The sequence below is a fragment of the Eptatretus burgeri genome, chromosome 8 (genome assembly GCF_056783735.1).
Source record: "Eptatretus burgeri isolate ZD-2024b chromosome 8, Ebu_testis_v1, whole genome shotgun sequence".
NCBI classification, from domain to species: Eukaryota; Metazoa; Chordata; class Myxini; order Myxiniformes; family Myxinidae; genus Eptatretus; species Eptatretus burgeri.
The window spans coordinates 40,147,245-40,162,550 of NC_140968.1; the positions used below are offsets into that span (position 1 = coordinate 40,147,245).

A 15,306-nucleotide genomic window follows, 5' to 3' on the forward strand; every position below is an offset into this window, starting at 1 on the left:
ATCAGATGTAGCAATAAATGTGAATTGTTGCTCCCAGCTTACCGGCTCAATGATAGAAGAATGCATTTGCATTTTTTCCGCCTCAATCCCAACTCCGTTTAGAATCCCGTGCGGGCACGGGTAACTTGCCAGTAAGCAAAATAAGAATTCCATGTCTAAGAACAGGAATTGCAGACAGTATATCAAAATCCACTGCTTGAGTGGGAGAATGGAGGTAATGGTTGTTATTCATTGACCGCCAACTCCATACGGCACTAATTAGTGTGCACAGTTGTGTGTGGGTATTCCTGTGTGGTTTAACGTAAATAACATAGCATGGACAGAGTTTATTTTTGTATTTCAATTTCGATAGGAAGCACTGTGTTTATCATAACCAAAACCCAGTGTGTGCATCAGTGTGTGTGCAGATTTAACTTGCACCTGTTTCCTTCTGACGCAAATTCACTTTATAGTCGAGATAGATTCTAGAGACTAGGTATTCCATGGGCCAGATACTGAAATCCTCTCCTCCCCCACCCCACAATTAGGGAATTTTGCAAACCATGATTTTTGATTAATATGGGGACAAAATACTTTAAAATATGATTGTTTGCCATTCACTGGAGGGTGCTACTTTGTGTTTCAAACGAATTTGTAATCCCACGATTACGTGGCGTAGGTTATGAAAAGGCTGCCGCACAACGATTCAAATCATAACCGCAGCAGAATTGGAAGTGTCAACATCGCAGTCACACCTTGACGATTTAGCCAGCGTATGCCGACCGATGAAAAATTTGCCGAACCAAGCTGGCACACTTCGAATATGTTATGGGTAAGTTGTGTATACGTAAAGAGCACGCTGAAAAACGATGAAGTATGCTGTCATATTTCGTGGTACGTCTCGTACGTCGTGAAATTTCAAGCATGCTGAAAATTTTACGACGTACTAGCCGTATGACTCGCACGTTCCGCTACGCTGGGAATAAGTTGTAGGCACGATATGCGGTCGATTGCACACGTCGACACAAGTTCCTTGTAAGTTACTCATAAGTCGAAACACGTCGAGGTAATGTTTAGCATACCCAAAACTTATTTTCTCCGTCAAGGCAGATTTTATTTTTTCTCCTTGGCTCCGTGAAGGCACGTGACGAAATATCTGAAGTTGTTGTTGTTGTTGTTTTATTATTATTTTTTTTAGCCTCATAAATTTAAAAATATATTCGGACATTTGCTTTTAAGTTTCGACGTCGACGTGACAATATCCTCAAACAGAAAAATATTCACAGAGGAGGAACTAAGAATAAGACGTGAGCAAACTGAAGAGGCAATCGGACGTGACGTAACGGCACGTGACGAAATATCGGAAGTTATTGTTGTTTGTTTTTTTAAACGCTGCCAATACGCCATTATACGGTCGCTGTAAATTAGAAACACGTTCAGTAAGTTCTGTGGTCGTCTGGAAGACGTCAATCAAATACGTCTACATATGTCAATATGCGTTGGAGGTACGTTACACATAGGTTCAAAGCACGTTACTCATAGGTTAGAAATAAGTTTTGGGTACGCTAAGCATTACCTCGACGTGTTTCGACTTATGAGTAACTTACAAGTAACGTGCCTCAACGTGTGTCAACGATTGCATAACGTGCCTTGACGTGTGTGCAACGATCGTGTAACATGCCTACAAAACGTTACTCATAGGTTAGAAATAAGTTTCGGGTACGCTAAACATTACCTCGACGTGTTTCTACTTATGAGTAACTTACAAGTAACGTGTGTCGACGTGTGTCAACGATCGCATAACATGCCTACAACGTAGGCCAAAAAAAAAAAAATGTTGCATTGGCGTAACGGGTCACTGAAAAATAGGGTAGGTCGGTCGGGATCTTTTTTTTTTTTTTTTTTTTTTCCTAATTAATCCCTCCCAAAATCTCCCCCGGCTCGAGTACCACCCTTTTTGTCGGCGGGTTCTGTCCGAAACACTTCCAGGTTTTTGCGATCGCGATCGCAATCAACAAGATACTTGAAAACGATAGCAAAACAACAAAAATAGCAATAAAATAGGGTCGGCAAAATTTTTCGATAGCAAAAAAACAAAAAAAAAACGTAGGGTCGGCGGAATTTTTAGGGTCGGGCGGGTTACGCCAATGCAACATTTTTTTTTTTTGGCCTTATGGCCAGCATAGCGGAACGTGTGAATCATACGCTGGCATACGTCGTAAAATTTCAAGCATTTTAAAATTTGAGGACAACCACAAAGTAAAACGATGAAAGCCAGCGTACTACGACGAATGGCAGTGTTTTTCAGCGTGCTCTTAACGTATTCAAAACTTACCCATAATGTATTCGACGTGTGTCCGCGTTTTAGACAAACTTTTCATTAGTCGGCATACGCTGGCTAAATCGTCAAGGTGTGACAGCGCCTTTAGAGACATAATTAGAACTGCCACTGAAAACTGATGGCAGTGATGACCAGGTACCAAAACCTCCCACTTTGATTGGACACTTGACCCTGACCCATGACGTTTTTATTATTACTATTATTATGCAATTTAATTCACAAATGGATTAAAATAAATTCAATTCAAATCAAATGGAAGACCAAATAGGTACAATCCTGCATTGGAGTCATTCGAAGGAACCCCAAAAAGCAAAGATGAAGTCATCAGGAGGAACCTGGATAGGATTCACATTTCAGCTGCTACTCCTCTACCCTCAAACCCATCCAGGCACAGCCAAGTGAGTCTTCTTCCAACAACAACAACAACAACAGAACCCAGATAAAAATTAAATAATTCTGGCTGCACGACCATGTGTCTGATCAAGTTAAAATTTAAAACATATATTCCTCATCACGACCAGATCATAATTTTGAAGTTTCACATCGATTGATTAAGCAGTTCCAGAGAAAACATGATTTAATATTTTGCTTAAATCCAATATGGCTGCCAACCCATATGACCTATCAATTATTCCTGAACAAAATTGTACACACATGCCTTGGGGAACATTTTTGTGAAGTTTCCCCTCGATCTGTCCAGCTGTTCTGGAGAAGAAGATTTTTGTCTGTTTTATGGGAAATCCAATATGGCTGCCAAATTATGTGACCGATGACATCATATGTATGAATCTTTTGTTCCTCGTGGATAAGGGGTCATATGTGTAAAGTTTTGCCTCGATCTGTTCAGTCATTTCAGAGAAGAAGATTTTTGAAGCTTTAAAAAAACAAAAATAATATGGCTACCAAATCACATGACCAACTTGATGCCATCAAAAAAAATTGTGGACCATTTTATCCCTAGATGACACTCAAAAACTTTCATACTGATCGGATGTAGCATTCTACATATGCAATTATGACGTAAAAATGAAGGCACCTATGACATCATCAAAACATCAAACTTATTCCCCATGAGTATTTGCGATGTGCCAAGTTTCAATTTTTTCCTTGGTGCAGTTTCAGATACAGAGGTCCAAATTTCTTTCTGTTTTTCCTATATGGCTGCCACACCACATAACCGATGACGTCATAATTATCATGAAAACATTCCACATGAGTCGTCGCACCAATGGTGAAAATTTCATCTCGATCCGACGTGGCGGTTGCAGAGAAAAACACGAAAGTTCTGTGCGGACAAACAAAACAAACAGACAGACAAACAAATGGACCCAAATGCAATACCCACTCCTTCGGCGAGGTTAAATATGCGATACAGCACAATATCGTTTTTGGCCCTATCTCTCCATGGTGAAGAATCACTTTTAAAAATTCTAATAGTGAGATCCGGATCCGGATCTTCACCAAAATCGAATCAGTTCGTCCTTGTCACAAACCGAACATGTTAACAAAATTTAATCCGGATCCGTCCACAACTTTTTGAGATAACCTGTGCACAGACAGACAGAAAGGGGTGAAAACATCACCTCCTTCACCTTCGACGGCAGAGGTAAAAATATAAAAAGTATGTATGGACTGACAGTGGGATAGCAGTTGGACTGAAAATAGAATGAATGAACAAAAGAGGAAAAAGACATTTGTGAATGGGGGTGGGGTGGGGGGACGGTAGGTGGGACACAGTTACCTGCAAGTACGAGGGTTAGAACCCGTAGAGTAATGGGGGGGAGAAAAAAAAAGATTATGGATGGGGATGTTGGATGATATGAGATGGTGGTGTCATTTGAATTCTAATTCACCAGGGGATGACATGACTTGGTGATAATTTTACCTATTTAACAATCCAGTAGCTTTGTGTTGTGGTTGCAGGTGCAAATACAACATATCAAATGGAACAGCAATAGGCAAGAGTTAAAAACAGACTGGATCAGAAGGTTAACTTGCTGCTGTGGCAATCTTATGTGTGGTCAATTATGCTGATCAACTTATATTTACAACAGCCATTCAATCAAAATTGTAACCTGGATATCAATTAGAATTTTAATTTACCTCAAGGTATTTAGTAAAGTGTTGTTGCTGTTTTTTTTTTTTTGTATACCTTGGTCGAGGCTCGTATGAGAGCTAACACACAACTCACAGCAAGGGGGCATGAGACAAGAGGGGCGGGAGTGGAAGGGACAAAACAGTGGGGAACAGACACATTAGGTGAACTGTGGAAGGGAGAGGGATGGGGATGGGATGGGGAACATGGCGAAGAGAAGATGGACATTTCAGGGACTTTCAGGAAGGAAAGCAGGAGAAATGAAGGAAGTGGGCTTGGGTGGATTATCGGGGGTAGAAAAGATCGAGGATTTGGATGGGGGAAGATAAGAGGTGGTGGTGAACAGCTGTTTTGAAAGCCTGGAGGGAAGAGTGGGAAAGAATAGAGTGAGGAAGTTTATTCCAAAGGCGGGAAAAAAGAGGAATGAAAGAGTGAAGATGAGCAGTGATTCGTGATTTTGGTAGTTTTACCAGAAGGGGGTTGTTGGCGGACCTTGAGCGCCCTGTGGAAATGTGGTGGGGACAAATCGCAGAGAGAGCAGGGGGGGCAAGGCTGGAGAGGGGTCGGTAGAAGACAGAAAGACCACCGACCAACCTGCGGTGATTGAGTGAGAGGCCCAAAGACTCAGCGTCATTGCGGGAGATGCCGATGATCCTAAATGCCCTGGTTTCAACAGCGTGAAGCCGAGAAAGGTGGGAGGAAGGAGCACCAGCCCAGAGGGGAGAGCAGTACTCCATTAGGCTACGGACAAAAGCTTTGTAAGTGGTCAGGAGCTCAAGAGGGCCGAGGAAGGACTTAGCCCGACGGAGGATTCCCAGTCGGCGACTGGCTTTTGAGGCGAGGTTGGAAATGTGACTTTCCCAGGAAAGATCATGGCAGATAGTGAGACCTAGAAGCTTGAAAGAAAAGACTTCTTCCAGAGGATTGTTGAGAAAGTGGATGGGGGGGTTTTCTTAACAGTCCTTTCGAAGAGACATAGTGAGAGTGTGAGATTTGTCTGGATTGAAAGACATGTTCCACGTGTTGGACCAGTTTGTGATTTTATCCAGATCTGCAGTGAGCGAAGAAGCTGCTGCTTGCCGGTCTGAGGGATGACAGATGGTACGGCAGAGGGTGGAGTCATCGGCAAAGAGAAATAGAGGATTTTCCAGAGAGTCCGAGAGATCATTGATGAAAACCAGAAAAAGAACAGGGCCCAGAACGCTACCTTGAGGAACTCCAGCCTGCACAGGAAGAGGGGATGAAGGAACTCCATTTAGGGCCACACGTTGACTGCGACAGGAGAGGAAGTCTGCGAGCCATGAGTGGAGATGGCCTTGAATACCATGGGAAGAGAGTTTGGTGAGTAGGGCAGGGTGCCAGACTGTGTCAAAAGCACATGATATGTCCAGGGATACGGCTCGGATTTCCTGTCTGGCATTGAGGACCTCCATCCATTTATGGGAGAGCAGAAGCAGCATATCCAGGGTAGAGTGACCTGGTCTGAAACCAAATTGATGATTGGAAATCAAGCCATTGGAGAAGAGGAAGGATTTCAAGTCTGAAGCGATGATGGATTCCATCACCTTGCTGATGATTGGGAGAAGGCTGATTGGTCTGTAGTTACAGGGATCTGTTTTTGCACCTTTTTTATGCAGGGCAGTGATGTTAGCAGATTTCCAAGCAGATGGCAGATGACCTTGGGCAAATGAGAGGGTGAATAGAACAGAGAGAGGGTGAGCAAGAGCAGAAGAGCAGGCTTTGAGGACACGTGGGCTGATGCCGTCTGGACCGGTTGCAGAATCTGACTCGAGGTTTGAAAGCAAGCTCTCCACCTTGTCAGGAGAAAAGGATACAGAGTCCAGGGACAGTTGGGTGCGACTGGGTGAAGTGGGTAGAGATAGTGATGGGTTTAGGACACAAGATTTAGCTGCAAACATAACGTTCCCATCCTATCCCATATTACTATCCCATAAACGACAGCATACCTCTCCGGAGTAGCTATACCTGCCACGCAGGATAAGCCGGTACAGACGACTGTGGTTGTCATCCTCAAAGGGCATGGTGCCACTCAGAAGGATGTACGAGATGATTCCTAGTGCCCACATGTCCACGGCACACGTGTATGGTTTGCGCAGCAGCACCTCAGGTGCAATATATTCGGGTGTGCCACAGGTGGTCGTCATCGTCATATCGTCACTTTTTCTCCGTGCACTTGCGAGCCCAAAATCAGTGATGAGAATTTTGGAGTCGTGACCAGGGTGGTAGTACAGAAGGTTCTCAGGCTTAAGGTCACGATGAGTTATTCCCAGGCTGTGCAGATAATGCAGACCATTCAAGATCATTTGGAGGGCTCGTGTTGCATCAGTCTCGGTGAAAGAACCCTTGGCAATGATGCGGTCAAAAAGCTCACCACCCGTTGCCAGCTCCATGACCATGTAGACCCGGTTTGGAGTTTCAAAGACCTCGATAAGCTGCACCACGTTGGAGTGGCGCACCCGCCGTAGCACAGCCAGCTCTGCCTCACAAACTTCCCGACCTTCCTTGCTCCGGGTTTCCAGCATTTTGATGGCAAAAGGTTGCTTGGACACACGATGTTCCACACGAACCACTCTGCTGAAGCTTCCACGTCCGATCAGTGCCTTGATGTCATATTTAGCGGTGACCTTCTGATCAAACCGTGCCCGATATTTGGCCACCTTGTTTCGTCCATTCCATCCAGGATCTGTTGAGGCCAAGTCCAAAGTCGTTTTGACGTCGGAGCCCCCACCAAGTTTGTCTGAAGGATCCGGCAACACTTTGGCATGGCCACAACCCATGGCATTCTCAGGCTGCCATATCATTACACGATCACACCTCGTCGTGCGATTACATCACGACCACATTGCACTACCACCCGTCACGATTCCGTCGACAAAGTGCTTGCCGCACTTGATAACATTCCCACGATGACCTGCAGTTCACAAGAGGTGCAGAAACAAGACTTCATTATCGAGCATCAATTACAAATCAATTACGCCTTGTCGTTTTTCCATTATAATAACATTACCTCGAGTGAAATGGACATCTTTATCCATTACCAGCAGGGGTACCCGGTGTTGGTTTTTTTTAAATAATTTTTTTTTGTTGGGGACGAAAACACTTCCCGATACCCACGAAGGAATGGGGTCGGGGATCATTTAATATTGCTTTTCACTTCGCTACAAAGTCTTAGCTAGGTACTACTGAGCGATATTAAATAAATAAAAATCCAAAACTAACTTTGTTTTTTTCTTCTAAATTTTCAAAAAAATATTGACCTCAAACACTTCCTGGCACTCACTGATGAACCTCTGAAAGGTTGACCAAGTAAAGATCAATTCAGCCAACTCTGAGAAAAATGGTCACACACAGACACAGTCAGACACACACACAGTCAGACACACGCACACAGTCAGACATACACAGTCACACACACACAGTCAGACACACGGACACAGTCAGACACACGCACACAGTCAGACACACGGACACAGTCAGACATACACACACAGTCACACACACAGTCAGACATACACAGTCACACACACACAGTCAGACACACACACACAGTCAGACACACACAGTCAGACATACACAGTCACACGCACACAGTCAGACATACACAGTCACACGCACACAGTCAGACATACACAGTCAGACATACACAGTCACACGCACACAGTCAGACATACACAGTCACACGCACACAGTCAGACATACACAGTCACACGCACACAGTCAGACATACACAGTCAGACACACACACAGATACAATCAGACATACACAGTCACACACACACAGACAGACACACACACAGACAGTCAGACACACAGTCAGAGACACAGACACAATCAGACATAGTCACACACACACAGAGACAGACACACACCGACAGTCAGACACACAGACACACACACAGTCAGACACACAGAGACACAGACACACACACAGTCAGACACACACACAGAGACAGTCAGACATACACACAGTCAGACACACACAGAGTCAGACACACACACACAGAGACAGTCAGACATACACACACAGTCAGACACACACACAGTCAGACATACAGACACAATCAGACATACACACACAGTCAGACACACACACAGTCAGACACACACACAGTCAGACACACACACACACACACACACACACACACACACACACCTCTCTTATAACATAGATTAGACCAAGACGAGCTCGGGTTGAACAGAGAGAGTGAGGATATTTTAATAATGGACGTTCCACGAGTTTAAAACCGCACATTGGACTCATCAAGGGACCAGTGAAGTTTTAATTAAAACCCATAACAAGTTCCTCCCACCGAGACGAGACATTCACAACACGTCCGTCCGTGACATCGGATAATAGAATAATAACGTTTACAAATTTCACATTTTAGTGAACACACGTACCAGGGTCCAAGTACTGGGATCCTCGATCAGCTGATCACTGCGTTGTTAAAATAATCCTCATGGTAAGAACGTCTCGTTCTATGATTACAGTTCACAAAAGTCATTGCCAAGTTTTGTCCGCATGGCTTTCTTCAACCTTCACTGGGTTTGTTTGTGAAACACGCGGTGACGTCATTCACCCGTAACCATAGTTACCGTACATCGCACAATTGGTCTTGCGTTTTCCGGTGTATCATTAATCCGTTATTTTTTTTGTAACTAAAAAGATTAAATCCACGATGGTTTTTTTTGCAGTGTCGACGTCAACAAAAATTTTCAAAAACAGTTGCGTGATGACGAAATGAAATAACAGTCTCGCTACCTGAAATCATGGTGATACACCTCCGATGATGGCACATCAATTTCCCCCACCGAATCAATTAATTAATTCTGGAATTTCAACACTGAAAAGGTGGGAATCCGTTTGTGACACATCACTCATGTTATACAGCACGAAAAAAATCCTCTTCCGCCTGATTGGATATTTTAGTGTTTATTTTCGACGTCTCGAAAAATGTTGGAAGTTAAAAATAAATAAATTATATTACTTATAAAACAGTTCAGTAAGAGGATAATTATTTATTTATTCCATTTCTCGTCTTGACTGAATGTGTGTATCATGTTCCTCTGTTTGTTCCGGTTTTAGGGTTCGGCGTTTCCGGTTATAATTATCCTGTCAACATGGTACGTGCTTCTACCTCTCTGAGGGTCACTACTTATAATACAGATTATTGTTCATGGTAACCCGACTGACGATGTGTACTTAAATATCTTTTCACTTTCTCAATGACGAGATTCGTGTTTGGGGTTTTCATTCTGATCGTTTTATGAAGGTTTTGGTGGCGTTTATGTGGTGAATGCACCCACTTGGTCACACCCCTCTCTCCAAGTCGTGTGTGTGTGACTGTGTGTGTGTGTGTGCCTGACTGTGTGACTGACTGTGTGTGTCTGTGTGTGTGACTGTGTGTGTGTGTGTGTGTGACTGTGTGTGTGCCTGACTGTGTGACTGTGTGTCTGACTGTGTGTGTGTGTCTGACTGTGTGTGTGTGTCTGACTGTGTGTGTGTGTCTGACTGTGTGTGTGTGTCTGTGTCTGACTGTGTGTGTGTGTCTGTGTCTGACTGTGTGTGTGTGACTGTGTCTGACTGTGTGTGTGTGACTGTGTATGTGTGTCTGTGTCTGACTGTGTGTGTGTGTGTGTGACTGTGTATGTGTGTGTGTGTGTGTGTGTGTCTGACTGTGCATGCGCACATGCTGCCACCAGTTGCCATCTCCACTCGAGAGTCTTGAAGACGAAACGGAGCCTTCCCCGGTCCTGAAGCATCCATCTTCACCCCAGTAAGGAACCACGACTCGTGGACCAAGCCATCTCCTTATCCATGCTCTATTCATTGGAGCCTTCCCCAGTCCTGAAGCATCCATCTTTACCCCAGTAAGGAACCATGACTCATGGACCAAGCCATCTCCTTATCCATGCTCCATTCATTGGAGCCTTCTCCAGTCCTGAAACATCCATCTTCACCCCAGTAAGGAACCACGACTCATGGACCAAGCCATCTCCTTATCCATGCTCCATTCACCGGAGCCTTCCCCAGTCCTGAAGCATCCATCTTTACCCCAGTAAGGAACCACGACTCATGGACCAAGCCATCTCCTTATCCATGCTCCATTCATTGGAGCCTTCTCCAGTCCTGAAACATCCATCTTCACCCCAGTAAGGAACCACGACTCATGGACCAAGCCATCTCCTTATCCATGCTCCATTCACCGGAGCCTTCCCCAGTCCTGAAGCATCCATCTTTACCCCAGTAAGGAACCACGACTCATGGACCAAGCCATCTCCTTATCCATGCCCCATTCACCGGAGCCTTCCCCAGTCCTGAAACATCCATCTTCACCCCAGTAAGGAACCACGACTCATGGACCAAGCCATCTCCTTATCCATGCTCCATTCACCGGAGCCTTCCCCAGTCCTGAAGCATCCATCTTCACCCCAGTAAGGAACCACGACTCATGGACCAAGCCATCTCCTTATCCATGCTCCATTCACCGGAGCCTTCCCCAGTCCTGAAACATCCATCTTCACCCCAGTAAGGAACCACGACTCATGGACCAAGCCATCTCCTTATCCATGCTCCATTCACTGGAGCCTTCCCCAGTCCTGAAGCATCCATCTTCACTCCAGTAAGGAGCCATGACTCGTGGACCAAGCAATCTCTTTCTCCGTGCTCCATTCAATCGAACCAAAGTGCAGTCTCTATCTGCGGATCGATGATTTCTGAATAAAATGTACTTGCAATGTTATTATGGATGCTAATAGACATCACAGGTGACTTGTTGATTGAGCAGATATGCAGGTAGATTGATGATGGTGTGAGAGCCAGTGTTGTCGGTCTTTCACATACTAATGGTGCTGAGACGTGCACGGCTTTTAAACAAGCTAATCAGTTTGAACATCCTTTCACATACAATACGAGGTTCATTCTCTCTTTCTCTATTTCATTCTTTTGTTTTTTTTTCAGGCTGAAGTTGAGGAAACGCTGAAACGCATTCAGACACAAAAGGGAGTCGTCGGCGTCATTGTCATCAATTCTGAAGGTGTGTGTGTGTGTGTGTGTGTGTGTGTGTGTGTGTGTGTGTGTGTGTGTGTGTGTGTGTGTGTGTGTGTGTGTGTGTGTGTGTGTGTGTGTGTGTGTGTGTGTTTCATTCCTTATTGTCAAAAATGTATTTTTATTGTTGTTGTTTTTAATCCTCCTTGATCGATACCTCTCGAATTGTGATGCTCAAGTTCTGCTTGCACTGTTCATATTTTGAGTGTGCTCTTCGGCATATTCCTAAATGCTCGTTTCCTTGATCTTCCTCCAATTTTCCTCTGTCTATCTCTCAAATGTAGGTAACACAGTTAAGCACTAAAATCTCACATCCGCCGTCTGCACTCCATTCAGGCATGCCTATCCGGAGCACAATGGACAATAACACCACGGTGCAGTATGCCAGCCTGATGCAGCAGTTAGCTGCAAAGGCCCGCAGTGCCGTGAGAGATGTCGATCCACAAAATGATCTGACTTTCCTTCGTATCCGTTCCCGCAAGAATGAGATCCTCGTAGCACCAGGTGGCTCCAACTTTTATACAGTTCACCATTTTTGTGCTCTATTTAGATGACTTGCAGGGTTTTGTGGGTGTTTTTACCTCTGCCACCGAAGGTGAAGGAGGTGATGTTTTCACCCCCTTTTTGTCTTTGTTTGTTTGCTTGTCTGTTTGTTTGAGTGCAGGATATCTCAAAAAGTTGTGAACGGATCTGGATGAAATTTTGTGGACAGGTTGGGTGTGTGACAAGGGCGACGAACTGATTCAATTTTAGTGAAGATCTGGATTCGGATCTAGATCCGACTTTGAGAATTTTTTAAGTGACTTCACCATTGAGAGATGGGGCCAAAAACGATACATAGCTCGACATCTCAAAAAGTTGTGGACAGATTCGGATGAAACTTGGTGGACATGTTGGGTGTGGCAAGGACGAATTGATTCAATTTTGGTGAAGATCCGAATCCGGATCTGGATACGAGAATTATTTACTTTTTAAAAAGTGATTCTTCACCATTGAGATATAGGGCCATAAACAATATGTACCATGATATTTCAAACATGTATTGGGCCCGATGTGTTCTCGTGGATCAGACATTATGTGGCGAAGGTATGTGCTCTACCGAGTGCCCTTCTAGGTTTTTTCTATTCATGGTTGAGGCTCATGAAAGAGCTTGAGCATAATGGAAGGGAACAAAATGGAAAGGGGGTTACACCACCACCAGCAGCAGAGTGAGTATAAGTGAGCATGAGAGTGAGTGAGATCAAGCGGAGGGGGACAAGGACACATTGGTGTGAACGAGCTGCATGAAACTCAGCAAGAAAGGAAAAGGGGAAGTCGGGGATGAAACGGAAAAGGAACAAACAAACCGACAACTAACAAATGAAAAGAGGTGAGAGGGAGGAGATCGCAATAACCTGGAAAAAGTGAGTGCTTTGGAATGGGGTCATTTGGGGAAAAAGAAATCATCAGTATGGAGGGGGGATGATCTGAGGTAGTGGTGAACAGCTTTCTTGAAGCCCTGGAGGGAAGAATGGAATTGGAGAGACTGGGAAAGTTGGTTCCACAGGTGAGAGAAAAGAGGAACTAAAGGGTGGAGGTCAACAGTTTGCCTGGATTTTGGGAGTTTAATAAGAAGAGGGTCACTGGCACACCATGTGTGCCCTGCAGAAACCTTTTAGGGACAGAGCCCAGAGATGGTAGAGGGTGTAAGACCAGAAAGGATGCGGTAGAACACAGAGGGGCCACCAATCTGTTTGCGATGTGAAAGTAACAGGCCAAGACACTCAGTTTCAGCATAGGAGATCTCGGTGATTGAGAGGGTCTTGCTTTCCAGCCATCAAGAAGGGCAAGGTGTGAGGCAGGGACACCAAACCAAAGGGGTAAACAGTACTCCCTCAAGCTACAAATGAAGGCCTTGTAGTTTGTCAGAAATATGATGTTTATGTTTGTTGCTGTGCCATTATTACACTTTGATAGCCTGGTAGTTTTGCATATCCCACCTCTGTTGTCCAGGAACCCAAATTTGAAGTCCTACTCTCGTTCACACCAAATTGATGGCATTGTGTATGGTATAAGATGCCGCTATCCCACAGTTACTACGCTCACGACCATGAAGATAGTTGTAATACTAGACATCCGTGGCAATTATTTTTTTATTTTCGTTACAATGAAAGCCTTACCTGCCATTCTCTCAAATGTGTGTGTCAAACGACTCTCATTGAAATTATGTTTTTCTTTATTTGCAGAGAAAGATTACCTGTTGATTGTGATTCAGAACACAAATGAATGAAATTGCAACTCCCATGACTCGAGCAACTTTGCACATCATCCACAATAGCGCTCTCTTTGTTGTCCATTCAAGAACACAAGTTTGTTGTAAACGATTGCGTGTTTGTTGTTGATTTTCGACCTCTTTCTCCTTACTTAACGAGGGGGGATTTTGTTGTGATAAGCAGGACGGATGGGGTAATTATAGAGCAGTTTTTTTGTGACTTTAGGAATATATTTTCTTTCTTTTTACTGTTATTAAGTTAGCCTTTGCTTGGGATAAAGTGGCTCTGCCACTGATTCAATAAACATCTCTTCAAGCCTGTGATGAGTTGATGGTTATTTGATCTCCATACGTGACTTTTGAAATGACGTGTGAATGCTAAATGGGGCCTTTTGCGCATGTGTTGTGTGTGTGTTTACACTGACTTGGTTCTGCTCGCCGAGCACTTTTAACCTACCATTGCTAGTCCAAAATCTATGATTCATATATTCTTTTAAACATAATTTTTAGCATTTCAACGAAGGAGTGGCAATTTCAAAATGGTTAGCCATAATTGTTCTGTTCCTGATTTGTAAATCGAATCACAGAAATATAGGAATACGAGAAATATCCGTCGATGATGGGTGCCAGGTTTGTACCAATTTCTAATACTTTTTCGCTAGTGGTGGCCATGGTTTTTACACACACACACACACACACACACACACACACACACACACACACACACACACACACACACACACACACACACACACACACACACACACACACACACACACACACACACACACACACACACACACACACACACACACACACACACACACACACACACACAAACACAAACACAAACACACACACGCTCTCTCTCGCTCTACTTTCACCAACAGATGCAAAAATCTAGTATAATTCATCTTGTGGCCTCAGAACCAAACAAAAAAATATATATTTATAACAGCCCTAAAAACCCAAAGCTGCCCCCCCTCCAACTTCTCCCAAACATGATTAACAGTAAATATCATCATTTTAAACTTACCATGTGCATCAACAAGCCCCAAATATGACCTTACCATCGGTACTAAGAAGCACGGAGGTTTGGGTTGAACGTGCCCATCGAGAAACCTTCGGCCAACATTGTCAGGAGTTTTTTGTTCTCTGTGCTGTGAGATATAAACTTATTGGATGAGTTGATCAGCAAGTTCTCCAAATCTTTCGTTGTGCATCGGATTACCCCTTTCTCGTGGGTACGTTTTCAAGTATTTTCGGCTTACTTGAAAGCTCTTTGAGCCGTTTCATAGTACAATCCTTGTCAGGCACGTATGATATACAGTACGTCCACGCCGCCCCAATGGACCTCGTCACTCAGGGTTTCTGCACGTGCACACTGAGCAATCTGGGGTGGCTTGCGTCATTTCGAAAGTTGCGTTTTGGAAGTTCATCTGTGAGTAGGAAAGGAAACTAACCTCAAATATGAAATAAAACATGATTGCTGGATGGGAGTAAGTCTTTTTTTTATGTCATGTGCGTTTCAAAGGGAATATTCGGACTACCAATGGTTAGGTATGGCTACT

At 44.1% G+C, this 15,306-nt stretch overlaps 2 protein-coding genes across 2 annotated transcripts in view; one reads left to right on the forward strand and one right to left on the reverse strand.

The window, feature by feature from the left end:
* Positions 1-9,036, reverse strand: part of LOC147021591 (serine/threonine-protein kinase H1 homolog) — a 15,814-nt gene extending 6,778 nt beyond the window's left edge. The window contains exons 1-2 of the mRNA XM_085891691.1: positions 8,838-9,036; positions 6,383-7,347 (exon numbers count right to left, since the gene is read on the reverse strand). Of these exons, the coding sequence (XP_085747817.1) occupies positions 6,383-7,237 (855 nt within the window). The 5' untranslated portion in view covers positions 7,238-7,347; positions 8,838-9,036. The remainder of the gene's footprint in view (positions 1-6,382; positions 7,348-8,837) is intronic.
* Positions 9,037-9,462: 426 nt separating this feature from the next.
* DYNLRB1 (dynein light chain roadblock-type 1) lies at positions 9,463-14,056 on the forward strand. Its single transcript, XM_085891699.1, has 4 exons — positions 9,463-9,560; positions 11,398-11,473; positions 11,821-11,988; positions 13,710-14,056. Exons 1-4 carry the CDS (start codon positions 9,558-9,560, stop codon positions 13,751-13,753), a joined length of 291 nt encoding a protein of 96 aa, XP_085747825.1. The 5' UTR covers positions 9,463-9,557; the 3' UTR covers positions 13,754-14,056.
* Positions 14,057-15,306: the final 1,250 nt, after the last annotated feature.

What these genes read in the sequence shown, in the direction of transcription:
- DYNLRB1 (XM_085891699.1), top strand. An exon ending in CATTGTCATCAATTCTGAAG is followed by an intron (nt 11,474 to 11,820) that starts GTGTGTGTGTGT and finishes CACTCCATTCAG; the next exon opens with GCATGCCTATCCGGAGCACA. An exon ending in TGAGATCCTCGTAGCACCAG is followed by an intron (nt 11,989 to 13,709) that starts GTGGCTCCAACT and finishes CTTTATTTGCAG; the next exon opens with AGAAAGATTACCTGTTGATT.